This window comes from Arthrobotrys flagrans (assembly GCF_004000055.1).
Source record: "Arthrobotrys flagrans strain CBS H-5679 chromosome Unknown unitig_3, whole genome shotgun sequence".
Lineage (NCBI taxonomy): Eukaryota > Fungi > Ascomycota > Orbiliomycetes > Orbiliales > Orbiliaceae > Arthrobotrys > Arthrobotrys flagrans.
In genome coordinates this window covers 2,329,175-2,343,521 of record NW_027137547.1, presented here as the reverse complement: position 1 = coordinate 2,343,521, position 14,347 = coordinate 2,329,175, and the positions used below count along the sequence as shown (strand labels likewise).

Here is a 14,347-nt window from a genome sequence, read left to right as displayed (position 1 = left end):
TATAGACTTTAAGAAGATAGTATATTTATATTTAAAGGTTGTCTAGTTATTTTAAATAATCTCGAACTAAGAAAGAAGGTTATAAAAAGTATGCACGATTCGCTACTCACTGGTTATTTTAATAAAATTAGAACTCTAAAACTGTTTAGCAAAAACTATTATTTTTCAGATTATATCGCTTTTGTGTATTAATATATGTCGAGCTGTGACGTGTATTAATGGAATAAGACAGTTCGAGTATAAAAAATAAAGAAGCTCTTATTATTAAAGCCTTTTTAAGTTTTATGGGAGTCGATATTTCTTGACTTTATTATAAAATTATCGAAATTTAAAGATCCACTTATAGAAAAGAATTTATTAGAATATGATATGATTCTAGTTGTGGTGAATTGACTTTTTAAATACGCTTACTTTATTCTATATGCGGGAGAACTGTCAGCAAAAAAGCTGGTAGAACTTTATATACGATATTTAATAAGAGAAGGAATCTCGAAGGATTTTGTCTCAGACTATGGAAAGTAGTTCGTAGTTAAGTTCACGAAGACGTTATGTAAGGTCTTGAACGTCAAAAATCGATAAAACACAGCTCACTATCTAGAGACGGATGGGCAGACAGAAAGAGTAAATAGTATACTAGAACAGTATTTGCGGAATTTTTGTAATTATTTTTAAAATGATTGAATGCTCTTACTACCGCTTATAGCTTTTGTATATAATAACATTTATTAAGCTATTATCAGAATGTTACTCTTTAAAGCTAAGCATAGATACGACGCCTAAAGCGACTCGACTTATACTGTACCGACTGAAGTATCTGCGGCAACGGAAAGGCTAGAATATCTAGCGAAAGTTCACAAAGCTTATTAAATAGAAATATTATAAATCTAAAACGACTAGGCAAAATATGCTGACAAGTTTTAAAGAACTACGCTAGAATACAAGATAAAGAAAAAGATTCTCCTATCGAGTCGATTTATAGAAACTAGTCGTTTATTAAAAAAGTTAGAAGCGAGATACCTTAACGCGTACGAGATTACGGAAATCGTAGGATCTCAAATTTATAAACTTAAGCTACTAGTCTTAATAAGGAATTATAATGTTTTCTATATATCGTTATTAAAATTATATGTGATTAATAAGCTCTATTCGAACCTCCTCGAACCGCCTAGTGTCGAGGTAAAAAAACACGAAAAATAGATAATTAAAAAGATTCTAGTTAAAAAAGCGTAAAAAAAGGGATTTAAGTTAAAATAGAAGACTAAGTTCTTCCTTGTTAAATAAAAAGGATAATTAAAAGCTAATAATTCGTAAAAACTCGAGGAGAATCTACAGAATACAAAGAAAATTATTAAAAAATTTCGAAGAACTACAAATCTCTTTAAGTAATACGATCTTTAAGAGTTTATAAATTCAACTAAATACACGAGAAACTACGACAAGACGTACAACGAACTAATAAGTACACATAATAAACTTAAAATATGTAAGTTTTAAATATAAAAAGTCTAAAAATTGTCTTTTATAAAATATTTAGAAACTACGACGCACACCGAACCTCTACGAGAAGCTACTAATAATAGCGGTACTTTCTAGCATAATTTAAAGTATGAAGACAGGTCAAAGCTCTACCTCTTTGCATATTCCCGCATAAAAGTCCGCTAATATCTTTATTAACCTCAGTAGGGGCCATAAGAAGAATTATAAGAGGAACTATAAGAGAAGGAGGAGCTATAAAAGCAAGAGCTGGATTTTCCTTTATTATAATAAATCGATCTAGAACGCTTCTAGGCGTAGGAGTGTCCAAAGAGCTATTAATACTCTAAAGTAGGTTTTTAAGCGCGACTACTTGAGCGGCGTAAGGGCAAGGGATAGAAGAAGCGGCTGGAGGAGAAGGAGAAGGAGGAGCAACACCCACGGTAGGAGTAATAACGTGTGGATTTAGCACGATAACCGAAGGAAAGATACCCGCTAGAGTGATGATAACTTTATTAGCAGAATTGAGATCGTGCTTAAAAAAGATATGTTGATCCGCAGGGACACGAATCATAACGCCATGCGGAACGAACACAGTCAATTGGGGAACTGCAGCTTCATCAAGAAAAGGAAAAAAGGCACCCGTAAAATGTCGAGATACCGCGGCTAAAGTCTCAACCGTATGGGTAGAAGCCGTATTCGAAGGACTATTTCGACAAGTAACTTTTTTAATCGAACAGCGACTACACTTTCTATTACCGTCCGCGTAACATACCGTACCACTTAGATGACAGCCGGCGCAAAACGTTACTAGTAGAGAACTACTATTAATGGTAGCGGCCTTAGCAACTGTAATTGACCAATTTCGGGTCGACGCAGCTCGTCCAGCTATCTCGAGGTGTATCGTGGGAGGAGGGAGCGAAGGAGTTGGAGACCGAGGATTTTTTGACCGACTTAGGGAAGTTAGCAGAAGGAACTTGCAGAAAGTAGACACGACAAAGATCGAAGGCCCACGGAAAGAGTTTATAGAAAAGATTTTATTTCTTCAAGAAAAAGAGCAAGGGCACAAGAGAAATTAAGTCTGCGCGAGAGATATCGACGACAGACGAAAGCAGTGTATATGCGGAAGTTTCTATAATATCTTATAGAAACAGAACGTAGTAGTAAAGAAAAGAGGAAAAGAAGAGTTCTCATACTTTAAAAAGAGAAGAAAGTAATATATTTTATCGAAAGAACACGAGAACCTTCGACGATGAAACAAATTCTTTGTTCGTCGTAATACCGCTACTTGTAAAGCAAACTTTATATTTACGGGAAGATGCATGCTACTATAGTATAAACATCTAAGTCTTAGAATAATTACCCCTCGATATTTGTCGAGAGGAGGAATCACCTTAACTATGAATTTACAAAGTCGTAGATTCTTAGACGTCTACAAAGAAGAGTCCCTCGACTAAGTACGAGAGAAGTAGAATTCACGCGATCGTAAATAAGCTATAGAACAGCTATATTCATTTTCTTTATTTAATAGGAGTGTGTGTTGACACCCCAGATTGCAATAGTACTAAACGAGACAATTAGTCTAAAGAAACTTAGCGCTACGTGTCATGGCAGCTCGGCCAAGCTACTACGTCACAGGGTTAGCTACATTACATAGGTAATCTCTGGAAGCTGACGAACAAGTTGTACAGTATTAACGTATATCGATAAATGGAAAAAGGATTTGAAGAAATCTTCGTCCTATGGGAGGGGAATATCAGGAGACGCTCTCCTAGACATTCGTTCTAGGCTTACGGAGGTGGTGTTAGGAGACAGTCGTTCTAAATATACGGAATATGGTGTCAGGAAACCGTGATGTTTATTTAAAGTAGTGTTATAAAAGCATGATATCTGAAATACTATACGATAATACACGATAAATCACGGTTGCTTTCGGTAAGCTTCGAGCTGGGTGGATAAGACTACTGTGGTGTGATCTCGAAAGGACGTCCTCTGAATGTCCTTCTTTATGTATATAGAATGTGTATATATAGCCACCCTTCAGTGACGACTTGAATCGGCACTGGATAATTTAAGTATTAGTCTGAGTACTAAGTTGACTTTATTATCTAAGATATATCGCATCACGCTTCGAGCACCCTTGACAGGCTTCGATAGACATCGTAGCCTTACAAAATGTAAATAAGTTTTTTATTCGAGCTTAAATCTATGATATCGATAGCTAACGCAATCTTAACACTTACTTCTCGAGAAGATAAACGAATAGAAGATTTAAAAATTATTAATTCTAAATTAAGCTAAATATCTTTCTCTAAAAAAATTTTTTTATTCGTAGATACCAGTTAAGATTTAATAATAATAACAGTAATAGTTGCTTTAAGTTTCATCTAAACAGATTTAAGACCTTTAACTCGAACGACTAAAACAATAATAGCGAAAAGAGTACTTTTAATCTCATATAATTTCAAAACTTCTATTAAATCTTCTTCAGTTATATCCTTTTCTAAAACTTAAATATAAGACGAAATTAAATTCATTTTTTTAAAAACACCAAATAACATAAGAAACTTAATATAGACATCATTTATTTAATTAATTAGTTTTTTCATCTTCTAAAAATCCTACTTTTTTTAAATAATTATATCGCGGAGGTTCTTTCGCAACTAAAAATTTATTAAATTCATAAGAAAATCCTACCGAAATAGAAACATAAAATTATAATTAATTAGATTAGAGTCTCTAGTTTTAAAAGACACAAGTTCCTCATTAACATCTAAGAAAATATAGAAGATCTGCCGCCAATAGACTGCGAAAGAAAATAAAACAGCAGATTTATTAAGTTTTATTAGATAATTAGTATTAATGCTATAGAATAATTCTAAAAGTTTCCTTATTACAACCTTACGATCTTTATTTTTACGATTTTCTACGACAACTTTTTTTATATATTCAATATTATTATTAAATAAACTAGAATCTATGATATTTGAAATAATACTCGAGTTTTATTTTAACGATAACGAGAACCTTGTTTTTTAGTAAAAAAAATAAATGATCTTTATCTATTATTAGTAAAGTAATTATATTATTATCGATTTCCAAGTCGACAACTCTCGCGGCTATTCTTTTTTGATAATTAAAACAACAAACTAAGTTTTAACAATTATAAAAAAAATAAGAAAGTATAAATTCTCTTTTTTCCGAGAATAGCAATATTTTGTTTAAGGTGTTATCGAAGGCGAAAAGTGTGTGTGAATCTATAAATATAGAATTTTATAAAACTAATTCTTCAAATTTTTATAGCATATTCTGCAACAAAAATAATATTTTTATAGAAAATATGTTATAGGCTTATGATATGTGTTTAAGCATCGTAAACTTATTGCCGGCGGCTTTATATTTCAGTTATTTAAAATAATCTACTTAGTAATTGTAGAGTACCTTATATACTTTATATACTTTATATACCTTATATATCTTATATACCTTATATACTATACTAGGAGTTAAGCTAACTGCTTCGTTTTAGAAAATCAAGATTCCGGAAGACCTAATCTTAAGAACCTCAGAGTTATTCAAACAATTATAGCTTTGGAAAATATTTTAAAAAACTAGTATAAGTCATATGATATTATAATGTTTGCGTATAATTTTCATATTATGCCTGTAACCGTCTCGTTCTAAATTACAAGTATATTTTTCTTTGTGAATAACTCGTTCAAAAGCATGTACGATATCTTATAATGATATATAAACTTTTTATTCTGTAATACTCTCACGTGATACAGAATTTTTATTATCAGAAATCTCTGTTATGTTGTTTCGAACGGATGTTTCTTTCATATATATAACTTCATATACAAAACTACAAATTCATAATTTTATACAACATATTCTAACTATAAAAACATAATAAAATAATATTAACTCTATACCGGAACATAAAAAATAATAATAATAATATAAATATACTACAAACTTGAAATCTCTTATTTATTTATATAAACCTTGTTTTTCACCCTATATTATTCATTTTTTCTCTTTCTTTTATTGTTCGCTTTTTATATCAACTAAAGCTTCACAATTCCCTAGATCAATATAATTCTCTAGATTAATATAATCAACAAAACTTTTTATATTTCTAATTTCTTCTTCAGCTTCAACATAAATCCTCTTCCCGTAGGCGTTATTACTTAGACTTTAATCGATCTTACCCATATAATCCACTCTATTTATTCTGACTCTTTTATAATTTATAATAATGCCGTAATAACCACCTCCGACCTCAAAATAAGTCATAGTAAGAATGCTACCAACTTAACAGCTATTTATAATATCGCTTATATTATGAATAACAGCTATACTTTCGATCAAATCATCATCGATATTTGCAACTTCAATATCATCGAATCTCGCTTATAATAGTCCTTTAATAATAATTAATAGTTTACCGCCGCTAGAGTTCGTCTTAATATCACTATTCCTTTTTATAAAGGGGCTTATAGTCCTCGCGAAAAAATAACTTATTGCAATTAAGTTAAAACCAAAAAAGGTTCTAATAAACGCGAGTTTATTAAACGTATTCTCGAAATTATTTACTAGTAATTAAAGAATATCTCAGCAGATACTTAATTTATTATAAATAAAAAAAATATAGCTTTAATCTCTCAAACTAAAAAAAACATCCATACTATTAGTATGAATGTAAATGCTTATAAAACTTAAAAATATTAAATTTAATTAAATCTCAACCTTCTTTCTTAACATCTATTCAATTATAAAGACTATCTTATTCTCGCGTTCTAGCTTTCCGCCCAAGCTAAACTAATTCGCCAACGTATAGTATATCTCGTTATCGATTTTAGAAATAAAGTCGTCAAATAAGCGAATAATCTCAAGACTTTAAATTATCTCATCAGCGAACTAATCAAGAGTAACATTTTCAAAAACGAAATATATACTCTTAATTATTATAATCAAGATCTTTCTATCATTTAGATTAATGACCTCTTTCTTTTTACCGTTCTCTATGTTCGTCAAAATAGCGCGGATCTATTCGACTTCACCAGATTTATAATTCAACAAATTCCTCAAGTTTCTACTTCTAGCGCTGCTACTATTGCTAGTATTATAATAGATAACATTCCTGTTTATTATATTTAGCTATAAAACTACGTTGAGTCCGTTTCTTTTGTTTTCTTAGTTTTCATTACTATTCATATATTTTACGGTAGTTCGAAATACATATATATAACTAAATTTACTCATTGTTTAAATCTGCAAAGTTTATAAAGTCTATAAACGTTGTGAAATTTATAAAATCCAAAATTTTATGAAGTTACGAAAGTGTTGTTTTTGTTATTTCGATTTGATTTTTAAGATTTTGAGAAATTTTTATTTTTGGAGCCGGGGGGTCCAAATTTCGCGCCATATTTACCTTATTAACTTGCTTGCTTGATTACAATCTGTAAATACGAAAAGCGAGGGACGAACTTGGGAACCGACAGGTGGCGCTGATTTCCCGAAGAACTTAACTCCCGCCGTTTCATGACGAGGGCTTCAATATCAGACCTACAAATCGCGCGCGTGTAGGAATTGCTATAAGTTCTTCAGAATTAGTTCGATTGGTTGAATTTAGGGGTCAGCAGAAGCCCACATGCGTGATCCCTGCAGACTAAACAATCTAGATCTATAAACCCCAAACCGGTCACGAATTCTGATATCCCCGATCCACCAACCACCAAACCTCCAGCAAATAGATACTTCAAAATGGCTCCCGAAGGTACTTCTACGACACATATACTCCCGGCTTCCTCAAAAACACCATATCTAACCAACACGACAGAAACATGGACCGTCGAATCCGCTCTGGCAGGACTCGATTCCCTCCATCCACTAACCCTCCCAACCACCACCTCCACCATACCACTAGCTTTTCTTCACATCATCGACCGTTTAAAACATATTCCACGAACCGGATGGGTTGTCGATGGTGTTGAAAAACCTGGTATGTTTAAAGTCTACCCGATTCCAGTATGCAACAAGGAAACAAAAAAAAAAAAAAACTGATATCAGAAATTTAAAATAAAGAAACGATAGCATCCCACATGTACCGAATGTCCATCTTAGCAATGCTCTGTCCGGATACCTCACTCGACAGGAGTAAATGCATGAAAATGGCGTTGGTGCATGATATTGCCGAAAGTGTCGTGGGGGATTTTACGCCTATGGATCCGATTTCCAAGGAGGAAAAATACCGAAGGGAAAGTACCACAATAGAATACTTTTCAACAAAACTACTAGAAAAAGTAAACCCAGTTGTGGCGAGGGAATTAGTAGAACTATTTGAAGAGTATGAAGCGGGGACGACAAAAGAGGCGGTGTTTGTGAAAGATATTGATGTTTACGATGTAACACCTTTATGAACCAACAAACCCTCCTGGTTTATTCTCAGATTTACTAATAAAATCATATGGCAGATGCTCCTCCAAGCTTTCGAATACGAAAAGGAATCAAAAGGCAAAAAAAGTCTGGAAAGGTTTATGAAAGCGGAGAGGAGGCTGACGACTGAGTATGTAAAACAGTGGAATAAAGAGCTGATGGAGGAAAGAGATAGGTTTTGGGAGAGTGTTAAGAAACCATAGGAGATCAAGGTACATATTCTATATTGTTTCGATAGGACAGTTTAGTTAGAGGTAATATAAGTTATTAGGAAATAGATACACGAAAAATAAAGTTACATTATCGCAGACAATGTTCTAAGAAAAAAATATTTTTTTTTGGTAACAATCTACCTTTCCACCTCTTCCTTTATTCCCGTTATAACATTTTGCTACCGTTTTAGCGTGTTGTATCCATATTATATCTTTCAAAGCACGTTTTACCTCTCGTCAACATTACCATTTCTTCTTCCATTGACAGTATTTCTATTGCCCTGGCCTGACCTACAAGACATATGGAATAATAACATTCCTCTTCTTTTTATACTTATCCCCAAACTCCTTTCGATACCTCCTTTCCTTCTGCCCAGCCCACTTAGTCTGAATAAACAACCCACTACCCCAGAAAACCAAAGCAGGAATCTTCCACCCAGAGATCATAGCAACAGCAAACCACCCGAGCACTTCAAACATATAATTAGGACAAGTAACAAGGCTAAACCCATATCCCGTTGGAATACCTCTATCCGTACTACCCGGTCGTCTAAGGTCACGAAGTGTCAAGTGAGTTTTGAAATTCGACAATTCAGCGAATACCCAGATTGCAAGACCGGCGTAGAGAGATAACGGTTGTATTTCGGTGGTTGATGGGGCGTAGAGGAAGTATCCAAGGTAGAGACCGCCCATGGTCCAGTAATAGGCTGTGTTGCGGATAAGACTGCTAAGTGGCATAGTGGCGGAGGAGAAACGGTGGATAAAGAGGGTTTCCAGTTCACGTTTGACATAGTGGAGGATTACCATGGTGCATAAAATCCATTGGGTGGTTGTAGGAGGGGTGGAAGCGGGTGTGCCGGCCCATGAGACGAATGGAGGGGCGAAGCCATAGATTTGGTTACGGAATAGTATGAACAGCGGATGGATTAAAAGGGGTCCGAAGTATTCGATTATGAATACGGTTTGCCAGTCGATTTGGAGACCTAGATCTTTGACGAAGAGGGAGGATTGGTCGAAGAGGTTGGAGTCGGAGAGTGTGACCGTGGACGAGGGTTTCAAGTGACTGCTGTCTGATTTGGTGATCCGAAGACGGTGACGGGAGTACCCTGTCAGCTTGGCCACAGCATCGTATAAAGCGTCTACGGAGGCACCCGAACTGATTGGAAGTTCGGCAGGGAGTCTTGGGAGAGGTGCGCCTGTTGATATCTTTTCGTCAGCGAGAAGAGCCCGTATCTGCCAGTAGTTGTACGGCTTTGGTTTTTTTTCCTCAGAAAAAATTATCGACACGACAGAACGGACATACCTCGTGGAGTGAGGCGTAACGTGATATCTTCGACACCCATTTTATACTAGAATTGATCAATTGAGGTCAATGATCAGAAAGAAAAGGAGGTGATGAGGAGAAGAGGTTGGACGGGATGTGGGAGGTTCTGAGCCCCAGATGTCGTCTACTTCGATCTCGTGTCCCTTCGTTGTGTGCTGGTACCGAGGCTGCCGGCCCGCGCCAAGAAACAAAGCTCAAAATTCCAACAAATTCCCAACAAAATCTAAATGAACGACATGCTCATTATTTCGCAGTGCAAAGTCGAGACTAAATGCCAACTGCTTCGTGTGATTACTAATATTAATAGAAGTAATGCTCCGCACACAGTGTGTGCAAGTTTACCACCAAATGATGGAGCGTTACTTTTTTGACAAGCTTTCGTACAGCCGATCCTTTATATTCTAAAGGTGTGGTTTGAAACACAGAAACACAGCCAATCGGAATGATTATATTGACGACGCCTGGAATCTTCTAAGTACAGTATAGTAGATCTATAGAGGCACTTTGGGCCCGCTAGGAGACTGAAATTCGCAATTTCAATGCAATATATATTTGAAAATATGTGACGGGGGGTCTGGTAGCTAATTTAATCCAAAAAATCATTTGACTAGTTATTTAGTTCTTCAGATCCCTTCATTCATGATAGTTATGTGATGAGAGTCTAGCTAGATCAGATAGAAGTAATAGTATTCGCAATAGTATCCACTAGTAAACTTTGCCCATCACTAACCGCATCCGCTTGATCAAAGCTCCACTGCACCCATAAATTCTGCGACCTACTCTGCGCTCCAATGGTTGCAGACACCCCTCCACCAGATGCCTCGAAATACGTGTAAGTCAATATATTCGGTTTGGCCTCTTCATAACTTATCAAAAAGTGAAAGAATTCGGCACTCCTTCGGTAAGCGCTGGTATAGAATTCGAACGAGATTATCCTGCTCCCCGGCGTATTTCCGTCAGTCTGGTAATATATACCTTGCTGTGTTCCAGCATAAATGTATAAATCATCCCAGAGTGCAGCAGCGGCAGTATTTGGTAATCTGTTTGCACCGGCTACATCGTCGGCGACGGGTAGTTGGCTGTTTATGAATGACGTTCCTGGTTCCTCATCAAGAGAAATGAAACCATTGACTGAAACGTAGATATTGGAGGATGAAACGTTGTAGATTTCAATGGGGAAATCAAGAGAGACAGATGACCAGAGATCATCATAATTTCGGGGACTACCGAGGCCAGGATCCCCGAATATTGCAGTAGGAGAAGAAAGTTGAATCAAGGGCGCGGTCACGGCTAGTAAGATTGTTAGTGGGTTTTTCTTCAGAGAGTTTGCGGCAGATGAAACCTACTGGATTGAACAGTCACAGTGGTTAAGCCAACGGTTGAAATATCAGAGCCAGAGATTACGTCTGTCGTTAGGAATGTGACGGTTTCATCTGGTACCGGCGTTTGTGAATTAGTATGTTAATGAATATAATTTAGGAAAAATACATGCTACTTACTTCCAACAGCCGTTGTTGTACTTGTAGTCGCAACTATAGTAGTTGAGACCGTGGAGTTGAATGTAATAGTCTTATATTCAGTGGTCGTAGTCGTAGTCGTCTCGACAGTAGTGACTCCTGGGCCTAGAGTAACGGTAACGGTGCATATACTCGTTAAGAAGCAAGCTATATTATTTTTATTGTCAGTGAGACTTGGAACTCTTCCTGGAATTTTGGTATGCAGCATTGGGCAACTTACAGCAGTCAGGATCTAGAAGAGGATAGCCTCGAGCCCGAAATCTCTTTCTATGTCTCCTGGCCGACGCGGTAACGGTTATTGGGGCCTCGGTACTGTTGGCGTTGTAAAGTATATTAGTTTAATAATACTCTATAGTTTATATATACTGAAGTATTTATGGATTAGGTAGGCGGTTCCATACATTGTAATAGTTGAAACGGTGGAGGTAAAAGTAGTAATATCAAACGAAAATGACGTATCGGTTTCCGTAGGAGCTTCAATAACCGTCGAAATAGATGTATTGCTAAATGTCCGAGTTGCAGCCACGACGGTAACCGTCGGAGTTACAAATGTGGTTATAACAGCAGTCTCAGTAATGAGAACGGTGCTCACTCCAATAGTGCTAGTTTTAGTACAATGTCCACGTGGGATTCCAAGTGATTCTATATATTTCAAAAGTTGTAATTAGTTATGTGCTACATTCTTATGTATGGGGGGTTTAACTAATTTGGGTATGTTACCAATGCCCTCGACGCAACTTGCTGACTTCGTTGGGTCGACGGTTGAGCACAAATACTCACAACTGTAGGCTGCTAGTGCGGTACCTAGCCACATGAGGATGCAAAGAATGGACTTCATCTCTGTGAATCTTATAGACTTAGTGCTATGTATAGGGGAAAGAATTTAGAACTGCTAAGATATAGCGAAGATCGCCTTCTCAGAAAACTTATATTTCACACGGCTGACCTGAGTTATAGATCCAATACTTTTTGGTGCGAACATTGTCTTTATATACTATAAACCTTATACCTGAAACCTGGTTTATCATATGGATTGAACCAGCATACATGTATCCATGGCCTGGGAAAACATGCCAGTTCAAGTGGCTAGGGCAAACGGCATACCTACGGTAACTTCTCGGACATGTGCATAGTGTTCTGGCAAGTTACAAGGCTTGTTTCAAGAGCTCACGTCGCAGGTTTGCCGTTATAGGTCCCTTTGTTGACTTGATTTTGATATTCATGACGTCGATCATGGAGGAATAAAAGGTTTTAAAGTAATATATGAATGGGATTGTGACTCGCATTTGGTATTCGTCCGTGCCGTCCTTCGACTGAAACCGGGAAACGGATGTATGCATGTATACTTCAAATGCATATCAGCGGTTCCACTACGGCGGTTCCACTACAGCAATTGTGCTCGATTTTATGCACGAAATCCTGATCTAACGGGTTTAATATAACGGCTTAAAGCTTTATCTCGCGATATCATGAAATCTAATCATGTCTCGATGTTTAGGAAAACCATTTCTGGGTATGTGCTACTTTCCAAATTCGCAGATTCATTGAAAATCTGAGGAACCTGCATATGAACCTGCTTAATCTTATTCAACTTTGTAACTGGCTTGTATGACACCGGGAAAGCAGCTAGCGTGTCACGTTGCTCAAAGTAGCCGTGCACGCCGTAATTTAAAACGTGTGGTTCGTGCTACTTCAAAGCGGAGATGTTGCATTTTCGGAGCTATATCGGGGTCTAAAACCAACCCCCGATGTTTATTCCCGAGGTTTAGAGAGAGAAAATGAGATCGATACGATATCGCGATGGCTAGGCACATGAAGCGGTGTATATATTTAAATCCCTTTTAACTGCCCGTTACATGTGGTATATAGACAAGAGGGACTACAGAGATCTGAATGTTGTTTGATGTTCCCAAAAAGCTAATATTGAAGGGACAAGGTTTATACACCCAGGCGACCTAAGTTTCTTGGAATTGCTTTAAACAAGAATCATAGTGGAAAAGAGGGTGGCAATCTGAGCATCTGTAAATAGATACTAGCTCTACCTTGATCTTCTCTGATATCTGCCTGTTGCATGCTAAACATAGCAGATCTCTCCAAAACACCATAATTATCCATTTGTTGAACTCCAATCATAGATCTACAGTACCTATCGCTATAGAAAGCGACATTTCGTGCCCATGAATGCCCACGCTCGTCATAAGTAGAAGGACTTTTGTCAAAAGAAAATTTCGTCGCCCACATGAAACGGCTGCTTTCAGTGTCGAAAAGAATGTCCTTTTCAGTAGCGGAGTTTCGAGCTTTTGCAACCCACTGAACACATCTACCAATACCCTCGACCTTGAAGTGGATTGTAATACTAACCTTTCGGTATTCGTCACCGAAGTATTCAATCAAACCGCTGATAATTGGTGATGGTGATTTCGTATTTGACATCACGTTCGGGTAAACTGTGTCGTCTGCTGCACTTGGAGGCCTTGCTGTGACGGGAACCATGTCCTGAATTTGGTATGACGGAGCTGAAGGGGTTGAAGCAGCAGGTGCAGTTGCAGGTACATTTGCCGGCTTAGCTTTCAGTTTATCCCCACTTAGCTAATCCTAGAAACCAGCTACGGCCTCTGCATCTGCTTCTGGAGATAGTACAGCTAGCGTACCAAGTGGAAACTAAGCTCCAGCAAGGAGGAGAGCCCATAGGCTCAGGAGGCTGCTTAAAATTATGGTGCCGATTCTGGCTTCGGGCTGTGATTTCACCGAGAAATTTCAGGAGCAGGAGTAAGGGGACACTAGATCTATAGAAAAAATGCTAGATAAAATAACCTTCCTTCTTTGAGGTATATATTGGTCTCATAAGTACAATTCGTGGGATTCCCCACGAGTAAAACACGAGTCAGAATGGTAACTAAACTCACATTTAAACGCAGTCCTTTCTCGGTTTTGAGGTAACTTGGGGAATACATTAAAGGGAAATAAATATTTTGTAACTGACCCAATGTCAAAACGTTACCAACGATTCCCCCGATGTCGAAATTATCATCCCAACTTCGGGATTTGCGGCGGCGTGGTACAATACATTGGATCGTCGCAAAGGCTTGAAGTAGTCGACTCCCCACCGTGATGACCTCATTCCGGAGAGTCCACTTTTGCTTTCCTCAAGCCTCACCAATACCCCTCACTGGCATTTTAGCATCTAGAAGATAATTTACGACTTTCAGGATATTTGAATCATTATTCCACACTGTATCGGTCGTAAACTGAAGGAGTTTCGGGCTTGGGTGTTTCACACGTTTCGTCTGTGAAAAATTTAAATGTATAGTAGTAGTTTACTAACCATATATCGCCACCAGTCTCTTCGGGGTGTCACCAGGGAACACTGTCGTCGACGT

The 14,347-nt window shown here is 37.1% G+C and overlaps 3 protein-coding genes across 3 annotated transcripts; 1 reads left to right on the top strand and 2 right to left on the bottom strand.

The window, feature by feature from the left end:
• Positions 1-7,242: 7,242 nt before the first annotated feature.
• DFL_002070 (uncharacterized protein) lies at positions 7,243-8,117 on the top strand (the record flags this gene model as incomplete). The annotated part of the gene is made up of 4 exons (XM_067630804.1): positions 7,243-7,255; positions 7,319-7,480; positions 7,564-7,883; positions 7,953-8,117. The coding sequence occupies 4 exons, from the start codon at positions 7,243-7,245 to the stop codon at positions 8,115-8,117; spliced, it is 660 nt and encodes a 219-aa protein (XP_067493410.1).
• Positions 8,118-8,417: 300 nt separating this feature from the next.
• Positions 8,418-9,469, bottom strand: DFL_002069 (uncharacterized protein; the record flags this gene model as incomplete). Its single annotated transcript, XM_067630800.1, has 2 exons — positions 8,418-9,322; positions 9,430-9,469. The coding sequence occupies 2 exons, from the start codon at positions 9,467-9,469 to the stop codon at positions 8,418-8,420; spliced, it is 945 nt and encodes a 314-aa protein (XP_067493409.1).
• Positions 9,470-10,120: 651 nt separating this feature from the next.
• Positions 10,121-11,781, bottom strand: DFL_002068 (uncharacterized protein; the record flags this gene model as incomplete). The annotated part of the gene is made up of 6 exons (XM_067630799.1): positions 10,121-10,740; positions 10,797-10,883; positions 10,950-11,114; positions 11,188-11,279; positions 11,369-11,609; positions 11,751-11,781. 6 exons carry the CDS (start codon positions 11,779-11,781, stop codon positions 10,121-10,123), a joined length of 1,236 nt encoding a protein of 411 aa, XP_067493408.1.
• Positions 11,782-14,347: the final 2,566 nt, after the last annotated feature.